We start from the raw sequence: 22,252 nt of genomic DNA, 5'->3' as shown, positions 1-22,252 counted from the left end.
CATTCCTGTAGTTTCTTCAATTCACGCTGCTAGCAGCGTGATCGACAGTGTGAGGTTTTTACATAACATCTCTTCACATATTTTGCTGGCATGTGAAGCTCAACAGATTTGGCTCAGGCACAAAGGACAGGATTTGGGTGCTGGCGGATAGCTGCATCTCTGCACCTTGCAGTTCTAACTCTGCCTACCCCCTCTTGATGTTGCATTTAGCTTAATTCCTGGCGAGAGTCAACGAGATTTGCTCACAATTCCTCTGGCAAAATAATTAGTTTCCTTTTCAATACTAAACATGACTTTTTGCAATAAAGACATGCTCAGGCCCAACATCACAAAACCATGCTCTCAGACAAATTACCAAAAAATACAATTGACTTGTCTCCAAATCCTGATTCTAAAATCAAGGTAGGTCTTTAGGACTTTGACCCTGCCCACGGAGCCCCATATTCTAGGATATATTATTCCCCATTAGCGTGTCTGTAGTTTGACAAAAATCAGAGTACATACTCTCATATAGGAGCATGTTAAGATCATTGAAATTTATAATTACAGTGTTTATCCTCTTTCGTGATTACTTAAAAATTCATAACAGCATCACTGAAACTTGTTAATTTTCAGGGCAGTTGATTTAGAAACATTTCCTCTCACAACGATTGTACTACTACCCATTTTTATTTATTCCTAATTAAATTCAATTTCGACTACCTGATTCTGAGTGTGAGGTAGCCTCATAGTTTTATTGCTATGAAAGTAGCAGGTTCCAAAGTACCATGTGAAGTATTCGATTAGATTAAAATGAGAGGAAAATACAGGATCAGTTAAACCATTTCCTCACTTGGCATATGAACTAAAAAAAATAAAAAATAAAAAATAAAATAAAAAAACCAAAAACACCATCCATCTTTAGTGGTAAAGATACAGTTCTTTTGTGAGCATAGACACAATACATGGAATCTGTTTCTTTCCATGAAAAGCAGAGTCAAGAGAAAAGGACTCAAATTCTGTGGCTACCTTTCGGTTAACCCGGGTAAGAATGTGCATAAACTCAAGCTTGTGAGCATACAGTTTCAGCATCGTGCAGAGTGACTGGATGAACCAGGATCCGTCCTTTGAGTTTCGCCAGGAATAGTAACCTATGAGGCAGAGTAACAACCCAAGTACCATGAGTATCTGATTTTATAGATTATGTATAATCACAAAGGTAAAAACAAGCACAAAGATCCACATGCATTACCAGCCATAAAAAGGAAATAAACACCTCCTCTTGTTTCAGGGGAGATGCTGCTGGGGGTGGGGTTGGCGTTGTGCATACACCTCTCCTTTTGGTAAGGAAAAAAGAGTGTGAACTACCTTCCCCGCTGAATCATGGCGAGCTCTCTTGTTTGGGCTTCCCTTCTCATAGGGAGGAAGAGGGAAACATGTGAAAGATGCAGGGACAAATGTGTAAGAGACACTATTTTAAGAGGCATGATGTTGCCATCAGATTACTGATTCACCCCAGACATCAACTGCTTATGTATGCACATATTTGCATGTCCTAAATTTGTCTACAAGGCATCCAGACGAAGTATGATAAAGACATTACAGAATATTCAAAAACTCCAAAAAAAGAGAACACAATGGGGACGCCTGGGTGGCTCAGTTGGTTAAGCAGCTGCCTTCGGCTCGGGTCATGATCCCAGCATCCTGGGATCGAGTCCCGCATCGGGCTCCTTGCTCGGCAGGGAGCCTGCTTCTCCCTCTGCCTCTGCCTGCCATTCTGTCTGCCTGTGCTCGCTCTCTCCCCATCTCTCTCTGATAAATAAATAAAATCTTTAAAAAAAAAAAAAAAAAGAGAACACAATGTATCCATTGTACTTTTTCTCAGATTAACTCTCGGATCTATTGCTTCTAGTTTGGAAGTGCTTTACCTGGAACTATCTTGAGGTTAAAAAGAAATCATATTGAGCATATTTAAAAATGTAACATTCTTTAAATATACATTTGTCCTCTGTTTCCAAACTTTGTGTCACCCCGAGTTAGCTGTGTAATAAATAAATTGCACAATCAATCGATACTTATTTATAGGAGGACAGGTACAACACAACCGCAATAATATGGAGTAACCGATTTCTTTTCTCCCCATTCCACTCTACCCTCTCACACACTATTCAGGTTTATTTTTATTATTTCCCATCTTCCGAGGAATTCCTGGAAAATGTGACAATACAGCACATACTATACCGTATCATAAGATTACAATTCATCCCCTATATTACAATACACAATATTGTATTGTATATTATAATATCTGGCATTAAGTTCATGGAGGACACTGTGGATTTATGCTTTCTTATTTTTTTAATTTTAATTTTTTATTTTTTAAGATGATTTATTTATTTGGTAGACAGAGATCACAAGTAGGCAGAGAGGCAGGTGGGGGGGCGGGGGGGCGGGAAGCAGGCTCCCGGCTGAGCAAAGTGGGGGGGGGGGGGGGGCTCAATCCCATGACCCTGGGATCATGACCTGAGCCAAAGACAGGCTTCAACCCACTGGGCCACCCAGGTGCCCCTCTTATTTTATTTTTAATACGTTCAGTTAGACAATATACAGTACATCATTAGTTTTTGATGTAGTGTTCAACGATCCATTAGTTGAACGTAACACCCAGTGCCCATCACAATACGTGCCCTCCGTCATGCCCAACACCCGGTTACCCCATCCTCCCACTTTCTTATAAGTGCACACCTTCCAGCCGAACTTTGCTTAAAGATGACTTTCTGACACTTCTGTTACCTTAAAATACAGACCCCTTAGCTGCTTATGAATGTGAAAACCTTGGAAACCTTTGGAACACTTGCTCTGTGTTTAGACTCTCCAGGTAACGTCTGTTATCGGTAACTGTCTTACCAGGGGCCGTGGAATAGGCATACAGGAAGTCTGCTTCAACTGGTATTTTCTGACAGGCCATGTCGTCCTCGGCGCCACTGTCCGTCTCAATACCGCAGTCCAGGTCTGTGCCTCGGCAGGCCTAGCAGTTAGAAAATAAGCATTTAAGGGCGCCTGCATGGCTCAGTTGGTTAAGCTTTTGACTCTTGATCTCAGGTCTTGTCCTCAAGGTCGTGAGTTCAGGCCCCCATGCTGGGTGTGGACTACTTAAAAAAAATTTATTAAAAACCATTATGTGTATATACATATAATTGTTATTTCTAAGAAATGTAAAGGCTGGGTAAACATGGATGTTAAATGAGGAATCTTTTTGATTCAAGTCTAAAAGGAATATTTATTCTCTATCTTGTAAGTGATAGTTTAAATGAATAAAAAAGTTAAAGTAGTTCAGTAGCTTCAGGGGAAAAAAAATAAATCCATTGGCTAATCCACAAAAGAGCAAATTAATCCCTGATTAATCCTCAATAACTAAGTTGTTTTGGTATAAATTACCTGAATAATGAAAAGTTTGGGTTTTCCAGTCAGACTTCGACAGTAATCCCCTCTGAAGAAACCTGTTAGTTTTTTCAGGTCAACAGGTCCATTGGTTCCAAAAATTATTCCTTCATCCCCATGGCTTAGAAGGACACAAACAAAACTGCTCCTTTTGCTATGATCTTCTTTAGAGACTGGAAAAATGTTTACAAGTAAGGAAAATAAACATAAAAAACAACTCAACTTCATTCACCCATCAAGTTTAAATACCATCGTATTTAAACTGTATAGGAGGAAGATGAAGAAACTTGAGGACAGAACTGAGAGATCATCAAAACCCACCTTGGGGCAGTCGACATACTTCAAACCATGTTAGGGAGGTAGCATGAGTAACTTTTACTTTATGTATATAAAATGTGTGATTATACAGAATATGGTGCCCCAGTTCTCATGCCTTATTATTATAATTACAGCTATCCCATAATATAAAACTGGACAATAAAGGGGGGGTCATCATTCTTTTAATTATTTCTTACCACTGTCCATTAATTCCAAAATTTCTTCGCATGTGAGATCATTTTTATTCCTGACTTCATATTTCAAGTTCGTGAATGTTTCCCGGAGGTTTGCTGCATCTACATCTGTACCAGACCGAGGTGCCATTCCTTGAAAACAGAAAGGATTACTTATAACTGCATTAAAAAAAATAATAATTCCTCTGAAATAAACTATTCAGCAAGTCACACAATCCACAATAAAATCTTTTCAACTGCTAAGAAAATTCAATGACTTTGATCTAGCACACAGTCTCTTTAGTTTCTTAGCATATAAGACACTTCATAACATAAGCTGAATCAGTGCTATGGTCAGAAGGATATCTTTCACAGCTGCTTAGATAGTGAAAAACACAACTGAAATGCTTAACAAGAGAAGTTCGGTTAAATAAATTATGATTCACTTACATAATGGACTACTGTGTTGCCATTAACATTTCTGTAGACATGACACAGCTCAGTCGGTTGAGTGTCTGACTCTCAATTTTGGCTCATGTCATGATCTCAGGGATGTGGGATCAAGCACTGCAGTGGGTTCCAAGCTCAGCCCAGAGTCTACCTGGGATTCTCTCTCTCCTTCTGCCCCTCCCCTGATCTCTCCCTCCCTCTCTCTCTCTCTCTATGTCTCTCAAATAAATAAATCTTTAAAAAAAAATTTCCATAGACAAAATTTTGCCATGGGAAATGGTCATTGTATTAAAAAACCCTGTAAAACAGGATCCTACTTTTGTTTAAGAAAAAATGCTATATATAACAATACACACATCTCACACATTCAGAGGAACTGCATTTTTTTAGGTTCCCAACAATTTTAAGATCCATTACTACTTTAATATGCTTCCAGAAAAAACAAACAAACAAACAAACAAAAAAACACAAACCACTACCACATTAATCTTGTTCACCAGGCATCCTGCTATGAGTAATTTCCTTCAACCCTTCCAAACACCAGTGTGACAGTGACTGTGACCAGCTTCACTTGGACAGATGTGGGAGAGGGAGCAAAGAGAAGTTCAGGAACTTGTTGAAAGTAATAAGGCTAGCGTCAGTCCTGTACCCAGGGGTTCTGGGCTTCAGGTTCTCCTTTAGAGTACTCTCCACATAAATGGACAGACTGACTATACAATGTGCTCAGATCTAAAAATGGCAAAGTGTTAGAGAAGACACACCTTAGAAATGAGTAAATTATAACGTATTAATACAAAAAATATAGTCAATGCCTATGCCCACAAAATACTGTTGATAGAGCATCTCTGAGTAGTGTGACTATGAGTGACTTTAATGCTTTTTCTTTTATTAATCTGTAGTTTCTGAAATTTGTATTATGGCCATAGGTAATTTTTGTAAAATTAAAATAAGCCCATCAAAGTTTTGACTTTGGAGAGGATGATGACACCATGCAACTATGTGACAAAGAGACTGAATTCTGGTCCTGGGTTGTGAGCCATTTATTTATTTGTTTGTTTGTTTGTTTATTTTAAAAGATTTTATTTATTTATTTGACAGAGATCACAAGTAGGCAGAGAGGCAGGCAGAGAGAGAGGAAGGGAAGCAGGCTCCCCGCTGAGCAGAGCACCTGACGTGGGGCTCGATCCCAGAACCCTAGGATCACGACCCAAGTCGAAGGCAGAGGCTTTAACTCACTGTGCCACGCAGGCGCCCCATGAGCCATTTAACAGTAGTACAGAAAACACAAGACTATCAGGAGAGCACTGTGAGTACCTGACCGTCACATTTCAAAGCAGAAGAAGAGCTCATTCGATTGCTAAAGTTAGACTCCTGGGTTAAGTAATTTGTGGTTATGGCTGTTAAAGAATAGGCTCCACAGTGTAAAATTCTACAAGAAGTGGGCATTATAACTAGCAACATGATGTAGAGTATCTGATGGTTGAAGGTGGCATCTCAACTTACAGCCAAAAGCAATACGAAGACTTTCGTTCAGATTCAGACACCTACTTTTCCCACTACTCCTTCCTCATAACTATTCTAACACCAAGTTCTGCTTATCGTTCCAGGGCAACCTGGATTCTTCTGGCCATTTTCACCACCGGCCCAACAGAAGGCCTCCTAAATTGGATCTGGTCCTTCCAATTTCTTTAATTAAAAATTAAGTCTAATGTGATCAATATGCCGATTCAAAGAATTATCACAGCATCAATATAAATATAAAAAATAAGAAATGGAGAAACAGCCCAAATGTCCATTCATAGGATAAATTATGCAAATTAAGCAAATGGAATACTATATAATAATTAAAAGATCTGATAATTATATAGCAACGTGAAAAATGCTTACATTACATTAAGTGGAACAAGCAGAATACAACTCTGCTTACGTATTATGAATCAAATTAAGCTTTGAAAGAAACTCTCAGGAAAAAAAGAATCAACACATCCAGATTTTAATGAACTTTCTGGGATTATAAGAGATTTGATGGTTTATATTCTCTAAATATATATATATATATATATATTCTGAACCATATCAGTAGAGTCACACCCAGTAGAGAGACTGAGAAGAGAGATTTAGTGATCAGGCCATGGGGAACTTAAGAAAGCAGTTTCTGCAGAGGTAGAAAACAGAAAAGAGATTCAAGAGGGATGGAGAGAAGTGAAGATGGCAAGCTTACAGCCCATATTTTCAAAAATTTAGAAGAGATAAAAATCAGATCATAGCTTAAAAGGAAGCAAGGTGAAAGAAAGGTCTCTTTAAGATGGGGTTCTGTCATTTTTGTGGGGGGAAAGGAAAAAGTCAATAGAGCAAATGAAGATACAAAGAAGTGAAGCAGTGCTTCACTGGAAGGAGGTGGACTCAGAGTTCAGACTGCGGGGTGGGGCGTGGTCAGGCACACACCAAGGCCACGTCCCAGCTCTGCTACTAAACGATCTGTGTGAACTCTGTGTCAGAATTTTAACCTTTCAGCATCTAATTGTGGTTATTTTTCTGAATTGTTGCAAAAATTAAACGAGATAATACCTATGAGGTGCCTCACACAGTTCTGGGAAAGAAAAATATACTGCTCCTTATTTGTTGCAATCTTTCTGTTAGAATGAAAGAGGGAGCAGGAGGATAAAGAAGCAAGAGTTCTACAGAATTTGGGGCAGGAGAGCCAACATACAGATGGGAAGCTAGCTGTTGGAAGAGGGAGAAATTCTGATAATGGGCGGAAGATCAAGAGTTCGTGATGGACTATGTGTAGGGTCCTGCTCTATCTTTACTTTGTGGCTATTCTGTGTTATCATTTACTAACGAATAACATCAGTTCTATTTTTTATATTATACCAAACGTAAATGGTACAATATTTGAAGAGGACTAAAAATTACGTTAGGGTACATACCAGTACTTCTATGAAAGTTCTTATTATTAATTATTATACATAAACCCATTTCAGGATAATCCATTTTATAACTGTTGTCCAAGGACATTCCAGAGTCCACTGATTTGCTTCCATGTAAGATCTTTCTGTTTGGAAATCAAAAAACAGTTAACAAAGGTAGAAATGATCGATGCTGCTGTTCACAGTAATACAAATTTTATAACACATAAGAACAGTTCACATTTGTTGAAAGAATGTCAGGCTTTGTACTATAGGCCTTTCCTGATTTAAATTTCATGAGAAACCATTTCACAGATGTGGAAATGCATACCCCGAGGCTCAGTGCTGACGGTGACACAGACACTGTCAGAGCCAAGGGTGAGCACACCTGTCAGACTTCAGAGTTCAGGCTTTTACTCTCTACATTTTAAGTTTTCCTCTAAATTTTTATAAAATTTCACCAAATGTATTTTATAGTTTAAAATTCTTAAATTTCTTATAGCTTGTGAGATATTTATCTCTCAAGGTAAGAGTAAGATCTTAAAAATACCCTGAAAATGAGAAGAAACTGAAAAAATGCAAATACATCTCAAAGCATGTTATTTTTCACCATTCCTAAATTGTTCTTTAAACACTATGAGCTGAACAAATTAACAGTTAATACACAGATCACTGTTGTAAAGAATTGGAAATAGTTGTCTACAGGTCACTTATCCAAAAACCTGTTATCTAGACCATGATCAAAAAACTTTTTTTTCAAAAAAGCCAAACATTAAGTATTTGAGATTTGCAGGTCGTACAGTCTCTGTTGAAGCAGCTACTCCATTCTACTGGTGAAAGTAGCCCAGGACGACATGTAAAGGAATGTGTGTGGCTATGTCCCAATAAAACTTGACCAAAATAGACGGCAGGCCTGACCTCTGATCTAGTCCAAGGATCAGGACACATCAGGTCTAGGGACACCAAACATCAACACCTCAAGTCCACGTCCTCATGCATTTAACCTGAGAGTATTTCAGATTATATACAATTCTACAAACATTGTTGGGAAAAGATTAAAATAGTAAATTAAAGCAGTCGAGGTCAGAAACAACTATATTTAGCGAACAGTGAAGATCCCCACATTTTACGGGTGAGAAAATTTATGCTCAGAAAGCCAAGTGACTTGTTGAAAATCATATAAATGGTGGATCCCAGAACTGTAATTCCCCTCCACCCCTGCTGCCTCCTTAGGAGGAAGGGCTCCTCTACCATCAACAGGATAGCTGCATGGGGAGGGGGACATGCCTGACGCAGAGCAGACTCAAAAGCCGAGGAACACGAGCATAACTTATCATCGGATTGAAACAGACCTAAATCTGTTTTGGGATCCTGTGCAATTTGCTATTAAATTATATTCTGTATGATATGAAAAGGTAGGAAACCTTTTAAGTCACTTAAAAAGGTTTAAAGAATAAATAAAAGACCCCAAACTTTCTAAAATGAGATTGTATTTCAAAAGTTTAGTTTCTGGGGCGCCTGGGTGGCTCAGTGGGTTAAGCCTCTGCCTTCGGCTCAGGTCATGATCTCAGGGTCCTGGGATTTATCCCCGCATTGGGCTCTCTGCTTGGTGGGGAGCCTGCTTCCTCCTCACTCTCTCTGCCTGCCTCTCTGCCTACTTGCGATCTCTGTCGTCAAATAAATAAAATCTTTAAAAAAATTTTTTAAAAAGTTTAGTTTCTAATAAATCTCTTCAGTTAAGCAGACACTGCTAAATCATTATTGGTAACCTGGTGATTGTTCTGTAATACTTTTGTTTAGTATGAAGATCACTAAATAATTACTGTGATTTTTGTCCAAAATAATAATACCGGATCTCAGAAGAAACTTTCAGATTTCAAAGTTCCACAGGGGATCCCAAGTGGATAATGACATGAATTACATTAACGGTGTTTACATCTGATCTTTTTCCTTTCTCCATCTTCTGGTTATGGGAAGCATTAATAAGCAAACTACTAGAAAGAGGAAGACAGAAAAACAGACAGGGCAAGATCATCTAAAAGCAGGCAGTTCTTCCCCAGAATCAGAACTGGCATTTCATTTTAGTTTTAAAACTCATAAATAGGGATGTCTGGGTGGCTCAATTGGTTAAATGCCTGCCTTCGGCTCAGGTCATGATCTTGGGGTCCCGGGATCGAGCCCCATGTCAGGCTCCTTGCTCAGCAGGGAGCCTGCTTCTCCCTCTGCCTGCTGCTCCCCCTGCTTGGGCTCTCTCTGGCAAATAAATAAATAAAATCTTTAAAGAAAAAGAACAACTCATAAATAAACAGAAAGCCAAAAAATCTCCTCCAAACACAAAAGCTGCCATCCTATAGACAGATTTTGGGAGGCACAGAAGAATTGCAAGCTCTGCCTCTCCTAAGGCATCCTTCTGCAGGTTGGGGATTCTGACTATGGGGCAGGCGCTGTACCTCATCGTGCCCTGTGCCCTCCCCACAGTATCATGAAAGTTTGGTTTGAAAGACGAGATTCAGGGAGGATAAGTTAACATGAGCAAAAGCCACGCAGCTGCCAAGGGAGATGTCAGCTGGTTCTCTCGAGTTTGAAAGCCCTTTCTGCTTCCCCGTTCCTTCAAGTCTGCTGTATCACCTACACATCTTTCCTTCATTATAAAGGATAGAAATAGAATATTTTTCTATTAGAAATATATTATAGAATAGATTAGAATAGATATATATAGAATATAGAGTATATATAGAATATATAATCGAATATGTAACATAATAGAATATATAGGAATATATTACAGAATAGAATATACCCAATAGAAATACTCACGTTTCTGAATTTTTAATGGATTTTGCATCCACCGTGTGTTCACTGTTCTCCATGGATACTTCTAACTGGAATATAAAAAAGACAGGAGTTAATCTGTCATTAGAAGACCACGGCATTATATTAATTATTCCAATGCTATATATGGACATTTTACCACTGGTATTACCACTCCTGGCTCAGCTTCTCCTCTCTTGTTAAAGGTTTTTGGGGGTCAAACCGGAGGGCTATAATCCTTTCTAAAAGTATGTGCAATGTAGTCCATTTCTTTCTCTTCTCTTTTTTAACTGAGCTATGAACTTCATTTAGTGCACAGGTAAGAAGCACACAGCTTGATAAATATTTACATTTATCCACTCCCACCATATCAAGATACAGATTGCAATTTGTTTCTCTCACAACAGATCAGGTCAATCATTGCTAAGAACTTAGTCTTCCAAGGCAGCACAGTCGAGACGAAACCCGGAAACTTCCCATCACAATGGTATAGCTCACATGCTACTATGCTACAAAGCTTTAGATTCTCAAAAGACACAGCACCAGGAAGTCCAAACTTCCATGTAATCTTTACTCTGAAACTGGGCTTGAGAATTCCACCTACTCATCTAGGGCGGTAGAATGGCCAGGGAAACCTAGAATAAAGAACTAAAGTTTCTGCTTTCAATCTTCCATCAGACAATTCCAGTGGACCTGACACGGTGAGCGAGTCCTTATGATCGGAGCAGCTGGCACCCACGGAGGACTTATTAGACAGCAGGCACTGTGCTAGGCATCTCATCTTTCCTCTTCCCACCACTCCTGAGAGTCAGGAAACCCCATTTCTAGTGATTAAATGACTCTGTCCACAGTCACAGAGCTAAGTGACTCAGCCCCTCTCCTTCCCACTCTGCTCTGCTGCTTCTGAAGAAGCCAGTTCCTTACTACTTGTCTTCTGGAGTTCTCCCATGTCTTCTCTGGCCTTCCAGAAGTAAACGTACTTCCCATGGCAATCTGCCTCCCTAAATGAAGAAAAGAGAAAAACAGACCCCCAAATTCTTGACTTTCTCCAGCCTCTAGAAGCCCTGGCAACCGCAAAAATACAAATCAAAATACAACTTTAACCTGACTCGCATACTAAGATCAGAAATCGTAAAATAATATAAAAGCCCATCAATAGGTCTCAGCCAACCACAAAAGCCTTTACAGAAAGTCCTAGCATTCCTCACCACTTTTAAATTTAAAAAAAAAATTATGATACATAAATCTACCATCTTAACTATTTTAAGTATATAACTCAGTAACATTAAGTACAGTTACATTAGTGTAGGCTATCACCATCATCCATCTCTAGAACTTTCTTTTTCATCATCCCAAACTGAAAATCCCTACCAAACCCACCCTTTTCAAAGCCCAAAGCTAAGGACACCTCTTCTGTTCTCCAAAGCTAATTTCATTCCTGCCTTCTCCCCAAATACCGTGTGAACCTATGGTTAGAAAAGATGGAGACAAGAATATGGAAGAAAGGAAGTGCGACCATTTCAATTCAACCACAGAGGAGAGCAGTGTTTTACTTCCTCTCAAAGCCAGTCTTTCTTTTGCTTTTCTAACAAAGACTCTTTGCTTTTCTACCATCTTGTTTCCTATAGGCTTTCTAGAAAACCAAGGGAGGATGGTGAATATAACCTTAGTGAGCACATGCTTTGTAACAGGTATCACTGTAGGCACCAAGACAGAGTGGAAGACAAGACAAAGTTCTTACCTTCAATTTTCATCCTAGAAAGGAAGAATAATTATAGATTGATAGTAAGATTTCTGACACTAATTGGGACAATGAAGAAAAGAAAATGGAGCCATTCATGGAGAGACTGGAAGTATAAGCTACTTTAGCTAAGCTGGTTGAGGAAGTCATCTCTCGGGTAATGTTTATATCAAGACTTAAATGACACAGAAGTTGTCTTTGCTGGGAAGGACCAAGAAGTACAAAGTCCCTGAAAAAGTTTGGGGTACTCATGGTACAGAACAAAGACCATTTTGACCAGTGCATGGTAAAAGAAGGGAAGGCATAAAAAGAGATGAAGTAGGGAAGGTGAGATCACATAGGGCCCTCAGGAGCCAAGAGCGGCTTTGGTTTTATTCTGGTTGCAAGGAAAAACCATTGGTGTGTTTTAAGCAGAGGTGGGACGGCATGCTTTAAAAAGATCTCTCTGGCTGCTGAGTGGAGAATCAACTGTAGAAGATTGGGGTAGAGGCACACAGGCCAATGGAAAGCCTTACAGAATAGTTCTAGAAAGAGATGATGGTGGCTTAGATTAGAGCTGATCACTGGATATATGTAGTTAAGAGTCTGGAACTCAGGGAGAGATCAGCACTGGAGATACACAGGGCACTCTCCTATTTACAAGGCCAGCCTAAGACTAAGAAAGATGACTGAAATGAGGAGGGAGGTGAGTGGGGAGGAGTCAGATGAATGCTGTATACCAAAGCATGCAGAAGTCTTTCAAGGAATGTTCCATGCTTTAAATTTTGCTAAGAGTTCAAGTCAGTTGAGGACAGACCATTGGCTTTGGCAAGAAGGTCATGGGTTTAGTGGGGATTATGAGGAAAAAATTGTCTAACACCTGGAAATGGGCAAAAGTAATTATTGTATAGCATTTCAGTGTGGTGCTGGGCATGGTCTAGAAGAATCTTGAGGATTCGCTGACTTTATAGCCTGTCTTTTTTTTTTTTTAAGTTCTTATTTAAATTCTAGTTAGTTAACATAGAAAGTAATATTGGTACCAGCAGTAGAATGTGGCGATCAATCACTTACATATAACACCCTGTGCTCATCCCAAGTGCCCTCATTAATACCCATATGCATTTAGCCACCCCTTCCCCACCTCCCCACCAGCAACCCTTCTGTTCTCTATAGTTAAGACTCTTATGATTTGCTTCCCTCTCTTTTTCCACCCTTCCTCCATATCTTGTTTCTTAAATTTCACGTTTGAGTGGAATCATGGTATTTGTCTTTCTGACTTATTTTGCTTAGCATAATACACTGTAACTCATCCACATCGTTGCAAAAGGCAAGATTTTATTCTTTTTGATGGCTGAGTAATATTCCATTGTGAGTATATACGGGTGTTTGTGTGTGTTCACACATAGCGTATCTTCTTTGTCCATTCATCAGTTGATGGACATTTGTGCTCTTTCCATAATTTGGTTATTGTTGATAATGCAGGTGCCCCTTCTAATCAGTATGTTTGTATCCTTTGGGTAAATATCTAGTAGTGCAATTGCTGGGTCATAGGGTAGTTCTATTTTTAACTTTCTGAGGAACCTCCATACTGTTTTCCAGAGTGGCTGTACCAGTTTGCATTCCTATCAACAGTGTTAAGATGGTTCCTCTTTCTCTGAATCCTTGTCAACACCAGTTGTTTCCTGTATTGTAATTTTAGCCACTCTGCAGGTGTGAGGTGGTACCTCATCTTGGTTTTGATTTGTATTTCTCTGATGGCTGTGGTTGAGCATCTTTTCATGTGTCTGTTAGCCATCTGAATGTCTTCTTTCGAAAAATGTCTATTCATGTCTTCGGTCCATTTCTTAAGTGGATTATTTGGTTTTTTGGCTGTTGAGTTTGATAAGCTCCTTACAGATTTTGGTTACTAACTCTTTATCTGACCTTGTAATGAGTAGGTTATTTTACAACTCTGTAGGAAATTAAGTCATAGAAAATGGATAGCCATGCTAATGGTTCTTGCCTATAGCAACAAAAATGAATTATGTCTTTCAATGATACTGATTTTTGACCTATAGAAAAATGACCCTTCCAAATTATGTTTCACTGCCCTGTAGGATATTAACCAGTTCTGCCTCTATTAGCAAATTCATCTCAGTATACCTAACCATCTGTTTGCTCTTCTAATTCTCCTTTGAACTGGTCTTAGTCTCTTACTGGTTCTATTATTAATTAAATAAAGTACCTGAAACATATTTATTCTACATTTACACAACAGCCAAGTGTCACAATTTTCAAACATTATAGTTTAAAAGGATCAATGTTCTGGCACTGGGTTAGGGAGAAAATGGGAGAACAAAAAGGAGTAAAGAAAACACAAGTGAGCAAGCAGTTGTGCAGGGAAGGGGGAAAGAGAAATGGCATAGGAGCTGGAGGGGGACGAGAGGTAGAGATTTCTTGCTTTGTTTGGTTTTGAAGACGGGCCATGGAAGGCTTGCTTTCATGCTGATGAGAATGATCTGTGTAAAGTGAGAAATTAATAAGGCAAGAGGAGAGAAAGTTCCTGAAGGGGTGAAGGATTTGCAGATCTCTCACCTGTGGGGAGGCCTTAGTCTCAGCTAAGAACAAGTAAGGGTTCATCCCCCCAAAGGCAGAAGGAGGGCAAAGTATTGGGGCACATGTGGAAGGAGGGTGAATGTGAGGCAAGAACAATGAGGTACTTCTTATAAGATCGCTTCTATTTTCTCTATATTTAGAAGATAAACTCTGAGACAAGAATCCCAAAATGTCCAAGGTGTACTTTCGTGTATATTTACCCATGTATTATAAACAAGTAATACCAAAAACCAATCACATACAATGCTAGCAGGGGTGTGGGAGATCAGCATTCTCATACACTACTACAAGGGGCATACATTGGTATTATCTCTTGAGAACATCTTGCTATGTCCTCCTATCCCTCAAAAAAAACTTAGAAGTTTTGATCTGGTAAAATTACACTTCTAAGAACATAGCCTAGAAAAAATAACCCCAGGGAGTGGGAAGAGGAGGGCAAGGGAAGGAGGGGAGAGAAGAACATTGAGAATTGAGAATAATTATGTTGTGGTATATCCATACATTAGTTAAAACAGCTAGAAAACTTTTTTAAAGAACTAAATTATGCAGGAAATGCTTATAAGGTTAAGTAAAAATAGGTTATAAAGTTTTATAAAATAATATAATCTCAATTTTCTATACAAGAAAAGACCCAAAGTAATTATCCAGCATCTTCACACATTAACCTATCATCCAACAGTGGCTATCTCTGGGTGATGGGATTACTGGCTATATTATTTACTCCTTGATATTTTCCTGTATTTTCTATGACATCTATTTTTTTTTAACCTAGAAAATAGTAACAAGGTTTATCTTATAAAATAATATCTATAGGCAGGGATAGATTGCATCAACCAGGATTGTGTGGTCAATTTCAACCTTCAGCCCTGCTTCAAGAATGACAAAAACAGGGGACTGCTACTACTATGAAAGTAGCAATCTTTTCTTGGCTGCTCTGTACCATGTTCTAGTCTCCCTCTTTTTCTTTCTTTTTCTGTTTCACACATACCACAAACATAGATTAAGTACAAGAAACCTCAAACATTCTTAAACCATAAATATAGAGCCCAATTGCCCCATGCATGCCATTTCTAACTGGGCAGACTATAATGCAAAACAATTATCCATCCATGATTGAAAAAACAAAGTTGTGGTTAAGTTGATGAAATGAGAGAAAAGCTACAGAGTGGCTAACAATTTCAAACCAGAGGCAAATACATAGTAAGTGATTTATTGTTATTATATTACAATCCATAAGAAAATAATATTATCTATGTTTCAAGACTTTATGGCCAGCCTGTAGTAAATCTGGAATGGGTGGCTCAGTGGGTTAAGCCTCTGCCTTCGGCTCAGGTCATGATCTCAGGGTCCTGGGATCGAGCCCCACGTTGGGCTCTCTGCTCAGCAGGGAGCCTGCTTCCCCCTCCCTCTCTGCCTGCCTCTCTGTCTACTTGTGATCTCTCTATCAAATAAATAAAAATAAAATCTTAAAAAAAATAAACAGAATGGGAAAGAAGACTTAATAAAAATGGAAATTTCTAAAGCTGAACCTAGAGCTCCTGCCATGTCCTTTCCGGCCCCAGTTTGCTTCAAATTGGCCCTGCGGATGGTTTTTCCAAACATAGGATACACAGTATGTGTTCAGGACCCCCTAAAAGCTGATGGGTTCCCACATATGATTGAGGCCTTTAAGATCTCACGTCAAACACTCCTGCAAACAGTGCCACAATTCTTAGACGGAAATACTAACTTCTACCAACCTTTTATCTCTTGCCAACAATAAAGCTATGGGATGAAACTATGTTACCCTTATAGAAACTTTAAATTTAAATAGTGCTCTGCTTTCCAGAGTTTTAAAATATTTGGCTTTTTGGCTCATATCAATGTTAAGATTTCACCTAAACAGTAGGTGATTTTTAAGTACTCACTTCCTTTTCATACATTTACTGAACTTTAATCAAGTCACTTTTAATAGTTAAAGAAAGTTTCATACAGATCAAGCCTAATACAAGTAATTGTAATTTAATGATATTTGATATTAGGCATGAGATGGACGATTTTGTTTCAGTAAGGCAGTTGGTGGCTGGAAGGAAAAAATATGAATTCTTTAGAATGGGATTTAAAACAGTGTCTTATACTATTTGATAAGGACTTCTCAGGAACACACACTATGATGAATTTCATTGCTTTCTTTATCAGTACCTGAACCATATATATTGCAACAGGACCAGCTGACCTTCGTATATTATCACAAATTTACATGGTGGTAAATAAAATCCCCATTGCATCAGACATGTGCACATTTAGTCTCTTCTTGTCACCATCTGCTTTTTCCACATGGAAACACCACATCCACACTCTTGGGAGAAAGAGCTTTGGTTCTTGCAGAACTTGTCACACTTAGCATTACGTCACCTCCATTAGCTAATGCCAGGCTGAATACAAATTATACTGGGGATGGTGATCTCATCTTAGAAGGATAAAAAAATGATCCCTCAAGGGAAATATTTAACACTCTCAGTGATCACAGGACTTTAAGTTCTTAGAACACTTTCATTTGACAAAACATAAGTGGGAAAACATACCAAAAGCGTCCAAAAAATATATCCTAGCACAGCAATGAAATTATCACTGATTCTCCATTACTGATATATGTAATTCTTTCTATCAACTCAGGATGCTGCTGATAATAAAATACATTTCCAAACATATATTAGATCCTGGAGAAATTGTAATAGACCAACTGGCATTAGATGGCAATTAGAACTTGGGTCTTAGACTTACTTTCCTAGTTCCTAGACCCCTTTAATGCTTGCCACTGAAGCTGCTACAAACAGTCAGATCTTCAAAAACAAAAACAAAAACAAAAAAAGGTTGTCGGTATAAATGTATGGTCACTCTAAAATAGGTATTTAAACATTTTATGCTGTTTTCATAAACAAGTGAAAAGTCATAATGTTTTCCTATTTATATTCTAGTTAGTCGACTAAAGAGACCATTGTATATTGCAATAATGCAGTAAAGCAGGATAAATGATCTACAGTGAAGGCAGCAGAATGAAAATTAATTTCTAAAACTGAAATTTTGATATCAAGTTATAAAGTGTTAAAATTAAGAAGCCCACAAAACCCTGTTATTATAAACGAACAGTTTGAAAGTGTGCCTATGGTAGAGATTTCAAAATAAGACTTTAGATGAGTAAAGTTTGCCAGGTTCTACTCTTCTAACTTGTCACACAGCAGTAGCCTATTCCTAGGGCCAGTCCTAAAAGGAAGCTGAGGCAAAGGATAACGCCTGGTTTGAAATCTCCAAACGTGACATCAGAATGAATACTGCTCACTTATGAATCATCTATCATGGATCATGGGACTATCTAAAAAAAAAAAAATTATGAGTAAAGATTTACCAAAACACATAGCCAAAGAAATGGCCAAAGAATCACAATGCCTTATGTGATTTGAGGGTTGTGTACAAGTGTCATGTACAAACAGCTCCTCTTGATGCTGGCTCGTCTGGGCTAGCCTCTGAGCCAAAAGGTACTTTTACTTATTTAGGTACACATTTATTATTTACTCAGGTCTTTCTGGCTAGTCCTCAAACCGGGATCTGTCTGCCTTGAGAGGGCAGACGCCCACTCTTCCACATGACTAGGGTAATCCTCTCCAGAGTTTCAAGGAAGGAAACTAAAATCCATAACCTAAAAGCTCTCATTAAGATGAGACAGAGAACAAAAAGAACATGACAGAAACTGAGAGCAGAGATACTGAAATAGTAAACGCACTTACTCTAATTAATGAACAAAATAGGAATGACAGTTATGGTGTTTTTGATACCATTGGGCAATCTTCTAAAAGTCAAATATCTGGTTTCATGTTATTAAGATATTTTCTATATGCCTGTAAAGTCAAAGTGAAGCCTATCCATTATGACTTCTGGGAAGGCTATAATTTTGCCAAGAGTTTGAGAAACATCAGGATTGTATTTATGACCTATTAGAAGGGACCTATTAGAGGGGCACCTGGGTGGCTCAGTGGGTTAAAGCCTCTGCCTTCAGCTCCGGTCATGATCCCAGAGTCCTAGGATCACTCCTCTCCCTCTGTCTGCCACTCTGCCTCCTTGTGATCTCTGTCTGTCAAATAAATAAATAAAATCTTTTTTTTTTTTTAAAGGACCTATTAGAGAGGACAAAGTCTCAAAAGCAGTCAACATACCCAGATTTAGTAACTTAAACAGAAAGAACGGACTTCTCACAATAGTTTGGATAAGAACAGATTTCAGCTGTAATGTACTAGAGGTTTTATTGAAATTCATTCCCATCTGGTCTTTGAATTTCTCTGGGGAATTTTAAGAATCACCAAATTGGACATTGCCATTAGACCTGGTAGTAAATCTCTTAATATTTACTTTGTAATTAAGGTGAAAACACACTGAGCATCAAGTAAAATAAAACAGAGTAAACTAAACTAAGTTCAGTTGTGCCGGACAAACAGATCAAACCATTCTTTCCTTTTCTCTGGAAGGGCCCCAGGACCAGGAAGACAGGCTCGAATTGTTTCCCCACTGTTCAAAGTCATATATTGTATAAAATAAATATAGAACGAAGGATCTTGGATGCCGTTTATAAAAATTACAACCTACAGAGTCTCCTCCCTGGCTGCTCAGAACCACTCCTCTGCAGAAGCACATTCCGGTTTACAACCACTGGATTAAAGAAACCCTGCCTGCCAGGGAAGGTCTGAAACTGGGAAAAGTCAGAGTCGGTAGTCAGTAGTATTTATTCATTTGTCACTGGCACTGTCATAATTTACTGAACTGTGTGCAGAGCACTGCAGTAAACCTGTGTATGGAGTTGTGGTTGGAGCCAAGGAGCCTGTCCCTGTGTGGGACTCACACCTGGACTCCCTTATTCAGCTCCACAAGGCAGCTGCCAGACAGTGCTCAGTAGGGATCAGAGAAGTTTATCTTACTCTACACTAATTCAGAAGCTCTTTAAGCAATATGCAGGCAAGAACAAAATAGGCAGAGAAGTAACATTATCTAGCTACAAAGCATAGTCAACAGACATCTCATTTTATCCCAATAACCCTGTGAGGTGTGTATATCTGATTTCTGCCTAACTTATGAATGAGCTAGTAAGTGGCAGCCTTGGGACTTGGCCTTGAGTGTTCTGACAACAAAATACCTACCTGTTCCCCTCCACTACATTTGTTACATGTGTACAAAACATTATCTAACAGTCTAAGAATTCCCACCTCTTTGTTGGGGCGCAAAAACCAGTGCTTCCCCGATTTGAGGCAGAGTTTAAAGATCTAATAGTAGACACCAAAATTGTTTTAAAGCCATACATGAAAATAAAGACTGCCTTTTAGCTCTGGAGGGGGATGAAGCAGTAGATTGTGTGAAATTGGTTTTGAAAGCAAAACAGTAAAGAAATACTGTAACTGCCTATATCAGGTAACATGTCAGTTTCTTAAACAGGCAGGAAGCAAGGCCCTTTTTAAAGAGCAAAAGCAAATCTGATTTAATTAGGTTCTTTTAACTGTGAACAGATTTTATTGCCACACTCCAGTAATTGTTCATTAAAACACATTCTAACTTTCAAAGCCTTTTTTTTTTTTTTTGCAAAAGAGCAAAGCAAAACCAAAGCTCAAACATCAGGTGGTGATAGGGAAGACTTAAGCTTTACAGTCATTCTTGGAGATCATGTAACTCCAACACAAAGTGGCTGAGCACCACCTTCCTTAACACCTGTTACTATCTTGCAAATTCACATTGTCACAGTGACTCCATATTTCACTTCTACCATTTCTTTCTAATTCTCATCTCTTAATTATAATTTGCTAAGTAAACCCAAAATAGGTTTATGTTTTCTAGATAGGGCATAATTATTAAAAAGCATAATATTGTAGTGTGGGTATTACTTATGCCAGACCATATATATATGGTCTGGCATAAGTAATATATATATATATGGAGAAATATATATATATATATATGGAGAAAAACAACAAGATAACAAGATAAATATAGTCCCTCATGGAATTTGCTTACAAACTATTAGGGAAGATAGTAGATAAGCAACTGCAAAGGACATGCCATTGCTTTTTATGAAATGTAGGATGCAAAAGGAACTCATAATAGAAGACTTAACCTTGAAGTACTTAATGAGAACAGAAACATAAGTGGGAGTTCCTCAAGTGAAAGTGATGCAATGAAGGGAAAGAGGGAATGCAGAGTGTTCCAGGCAGAGACTAGGTCTGAAGATCAGCCTGGCTGTTCAGTAAATGAAATGGTGATATAAAGAAAGATAAAACAAGGGAGGGGACTAAGGCACCAACCTATGCTTGGCTTTGTTAGCCTTGTTAAAGGGTTGGAGTTTGTCCTATGCCCAAAGGAGTAGCCTTCTAGAATTCTATTTTATAAAGATCATTCAGCTTGCGCTGTGAAGAATGGAATGGAGGGTAGGGGGAAGGGTCTGGAAGTATGGAGGCCAGTAAGGAGGCTGCTGTAGCTAGCTAAGAGCCTAGGGTGGTTCTCAAAAATGGAGAAGAGTGGACAGAGCTCATCAATATTTAGGAGGTCCTGGTGGCTTGATGGCTAATTGGGGAAGGAACAGGGAGGGAGAGGTAGCTGAGAACGCTCATTTTTGGCTTGGATGCCACTTACTGAGTACAGGGACAGGGGCAACTACTGACTGCATGGCTTTAGAACAGACCCACCGAAATCAAGAGGGAGGAGGGTTGGGAAAGGCAGCCTTTTCAACATGGCCTGAGGGGACTTTAAAGCAGCTCCCAGGTGACTTTGGCAACAGATACATAATCACAGGGAAGAGCTGCAAGGAATTATGGAAGCCTGCGGGTCTGAAAAGGAAATGGAATTCAGTGCTTGGAATTTACTTCTCTGGAAAACTGAGTCACACAATCAGCCCGAAAAAATCTAGGCCCGAGACAGAGAAAGCAGCAGAGACCAAGCCCTCTTCCAGTAATAGGAGGATCAGTCCGCGACTCTCAGCAGCACCAGGCTCGCCTCCCGCCCTCTCGAGACTCCGTTTTTTTGGCGCGGGTCATCCGCTCCTCTTTTCCCGACCCAATATCAGCCCAAGGTCCCAGCCACCCTCACTTCTCAAGCATCCCGCTGCGTCGGCTCCAGCTCCAACCTCCTACCACCCGGCCCCGGCGCCCCCCACCCTCACCCCAGGCCCCCGGGACCAGACTCTTCTGCAACCCAGCCTCGACGCTCCCGGCCCGGCCTCTCAATCCTCCAGTCCTCCGGGCTCCGTATCTCCAGCCAGATCTCCGTTTCTCGGCCTCCACATCCCCTGGCCTCGCCCACCCCCTCGGGTGTCTCGCTAAGCAGGCTTCGGTGCACGTTCTCGCACCCGTCGTGGTGCCATAACAAAGGATCCGCTGCACCGACCGTGCCCACGTCCTCCTCCCCGGAGCAGCTACAGGCCGGGGCAAGTCGCCGGGGCGGGCGCAGAGCTTGGGAGGATGGAGGGAGCGGGCCCAGGGCTCCCTCGGCGGGAAGGGCCGCGGCGGGAAGGGCCGATGGCAGCACTCACCGCACAGCCTCCAAACAGCAGCCACGTACGGATTCCTCTCGCACTCGTTAGGCTTCCTAAACCGCAGCCTCAGCCCGCAGCCCTAAAAGGTGTACTCGTGGGAGGCCCCGCCCCTAGGCCCGCCCCTAGGCCCCGCCCCGGGCCCGCTCCCTCCTTCTCGCTCGGGAGACTTGTTCCTCCAGCCCTTGCGCTCTCCCGCTCCCACCCACCCATGCTGCTCCCTCATAGGCCCGGCGTACTCTCCTCCCCGCCCCCCCGCCTGCCATATGCCTCTCCCTCATAGGCCCCGGCGCACTCCTCGCCCGCCCCCGTCGCC

The 22,252-nt window shown here is 40.0% G+C and overlaps 1 protein-coding gene and 1 long non-coding RNA gene across 2 annotated transcripts in view; one reads left to right on the top strand and one right to left on the bottom strand.

Moving 5' to 3' along the window:
* LOC131820468 (uncharacterized) overlaps nucleotides 1-6,186 on the top strand; it is a 49,163-nt gene extending 42,977 nt beyond the window's left edge. The window contains exon 3 of the long non-coding RNA XR_009349650.1: nucleotides 5,969-6,186. This is a non-coding gene — a long non-coding RNA (uncharacterized LOC131820468). The remainder of the gene's footprint in view (nucleotides 1-5,968) is intronic.
* On the bottom strand, nucleotides 44-22,073 carry CASP3 (caspase 3). The gene is made up of 7 exons (XM_059156100.1): nucleotides 21,937-22,073; nucleotides 10,088-10,152; nucleotides 7,292-7,416; nucleotides 3,936-4,064; nucleotides 3,418-3,593; nucleotides 2,887-3,007; nucleotides 44-1,130 (listed from the first exon to the last, which is right to left on the bottom strand). The coding sequence occupies exons 2-7, from the start codon at nucleotides 10,138-10,140 to the stop codon at nucleotides 901-903; spliced, it is 834 nt and encodes a 277-aa protein (XP_059012083.1). The 5' UTR covers nucleotides 10,141-10,152; nucleotides 21,937-22,073; the 3' UTR covers nucleotides 44-900.
* Nucleotides 22,074-22,252: the final 179 nt, after the last annotated feature.

Source organism: Mustela lutreola, chromosome 18 (assembly GCF_030435805.1).
Source record: "Mustela lutreola isolate mMusLut2 chromosome 18, mMusLut2.pri, whole genome shotgun sequence".
NCBI classification, from domain to species: domain Eukaryota; kingdom Metazoa; phylum Chordata; class Mammalia; order Carnivora; family Mustelidae; genus Mustela; species Mustela lutreola.
This window is presented reverse-complemented; position numbering and strand designations above follow the sequence as displayed.

Bases quoted from the DNA above. Each gene is read 5' to 3' on its own strand.
- CASP3 (XM_059156100.1), bottom strand. From the start codon at position 10,140: ATGGAGAACAGTGAACACACGGTGGATGCAAAATCCATTAAAAATTCA. The intron at 7,417-10,087 runs GTGAGTATTTCT...ATTTCCAAACAG, and splicing joins TCCATTAAAAATTCAGAAAC to AAAGATCTTACATGGAAGCA. The intron at 3,008-3,417 runs GTAATTTATACC...TCTAACTGCTAG, and splicing joins CCAAACTTTTCATTATTCAG to GCCTGCCGAGGCACAGACCT.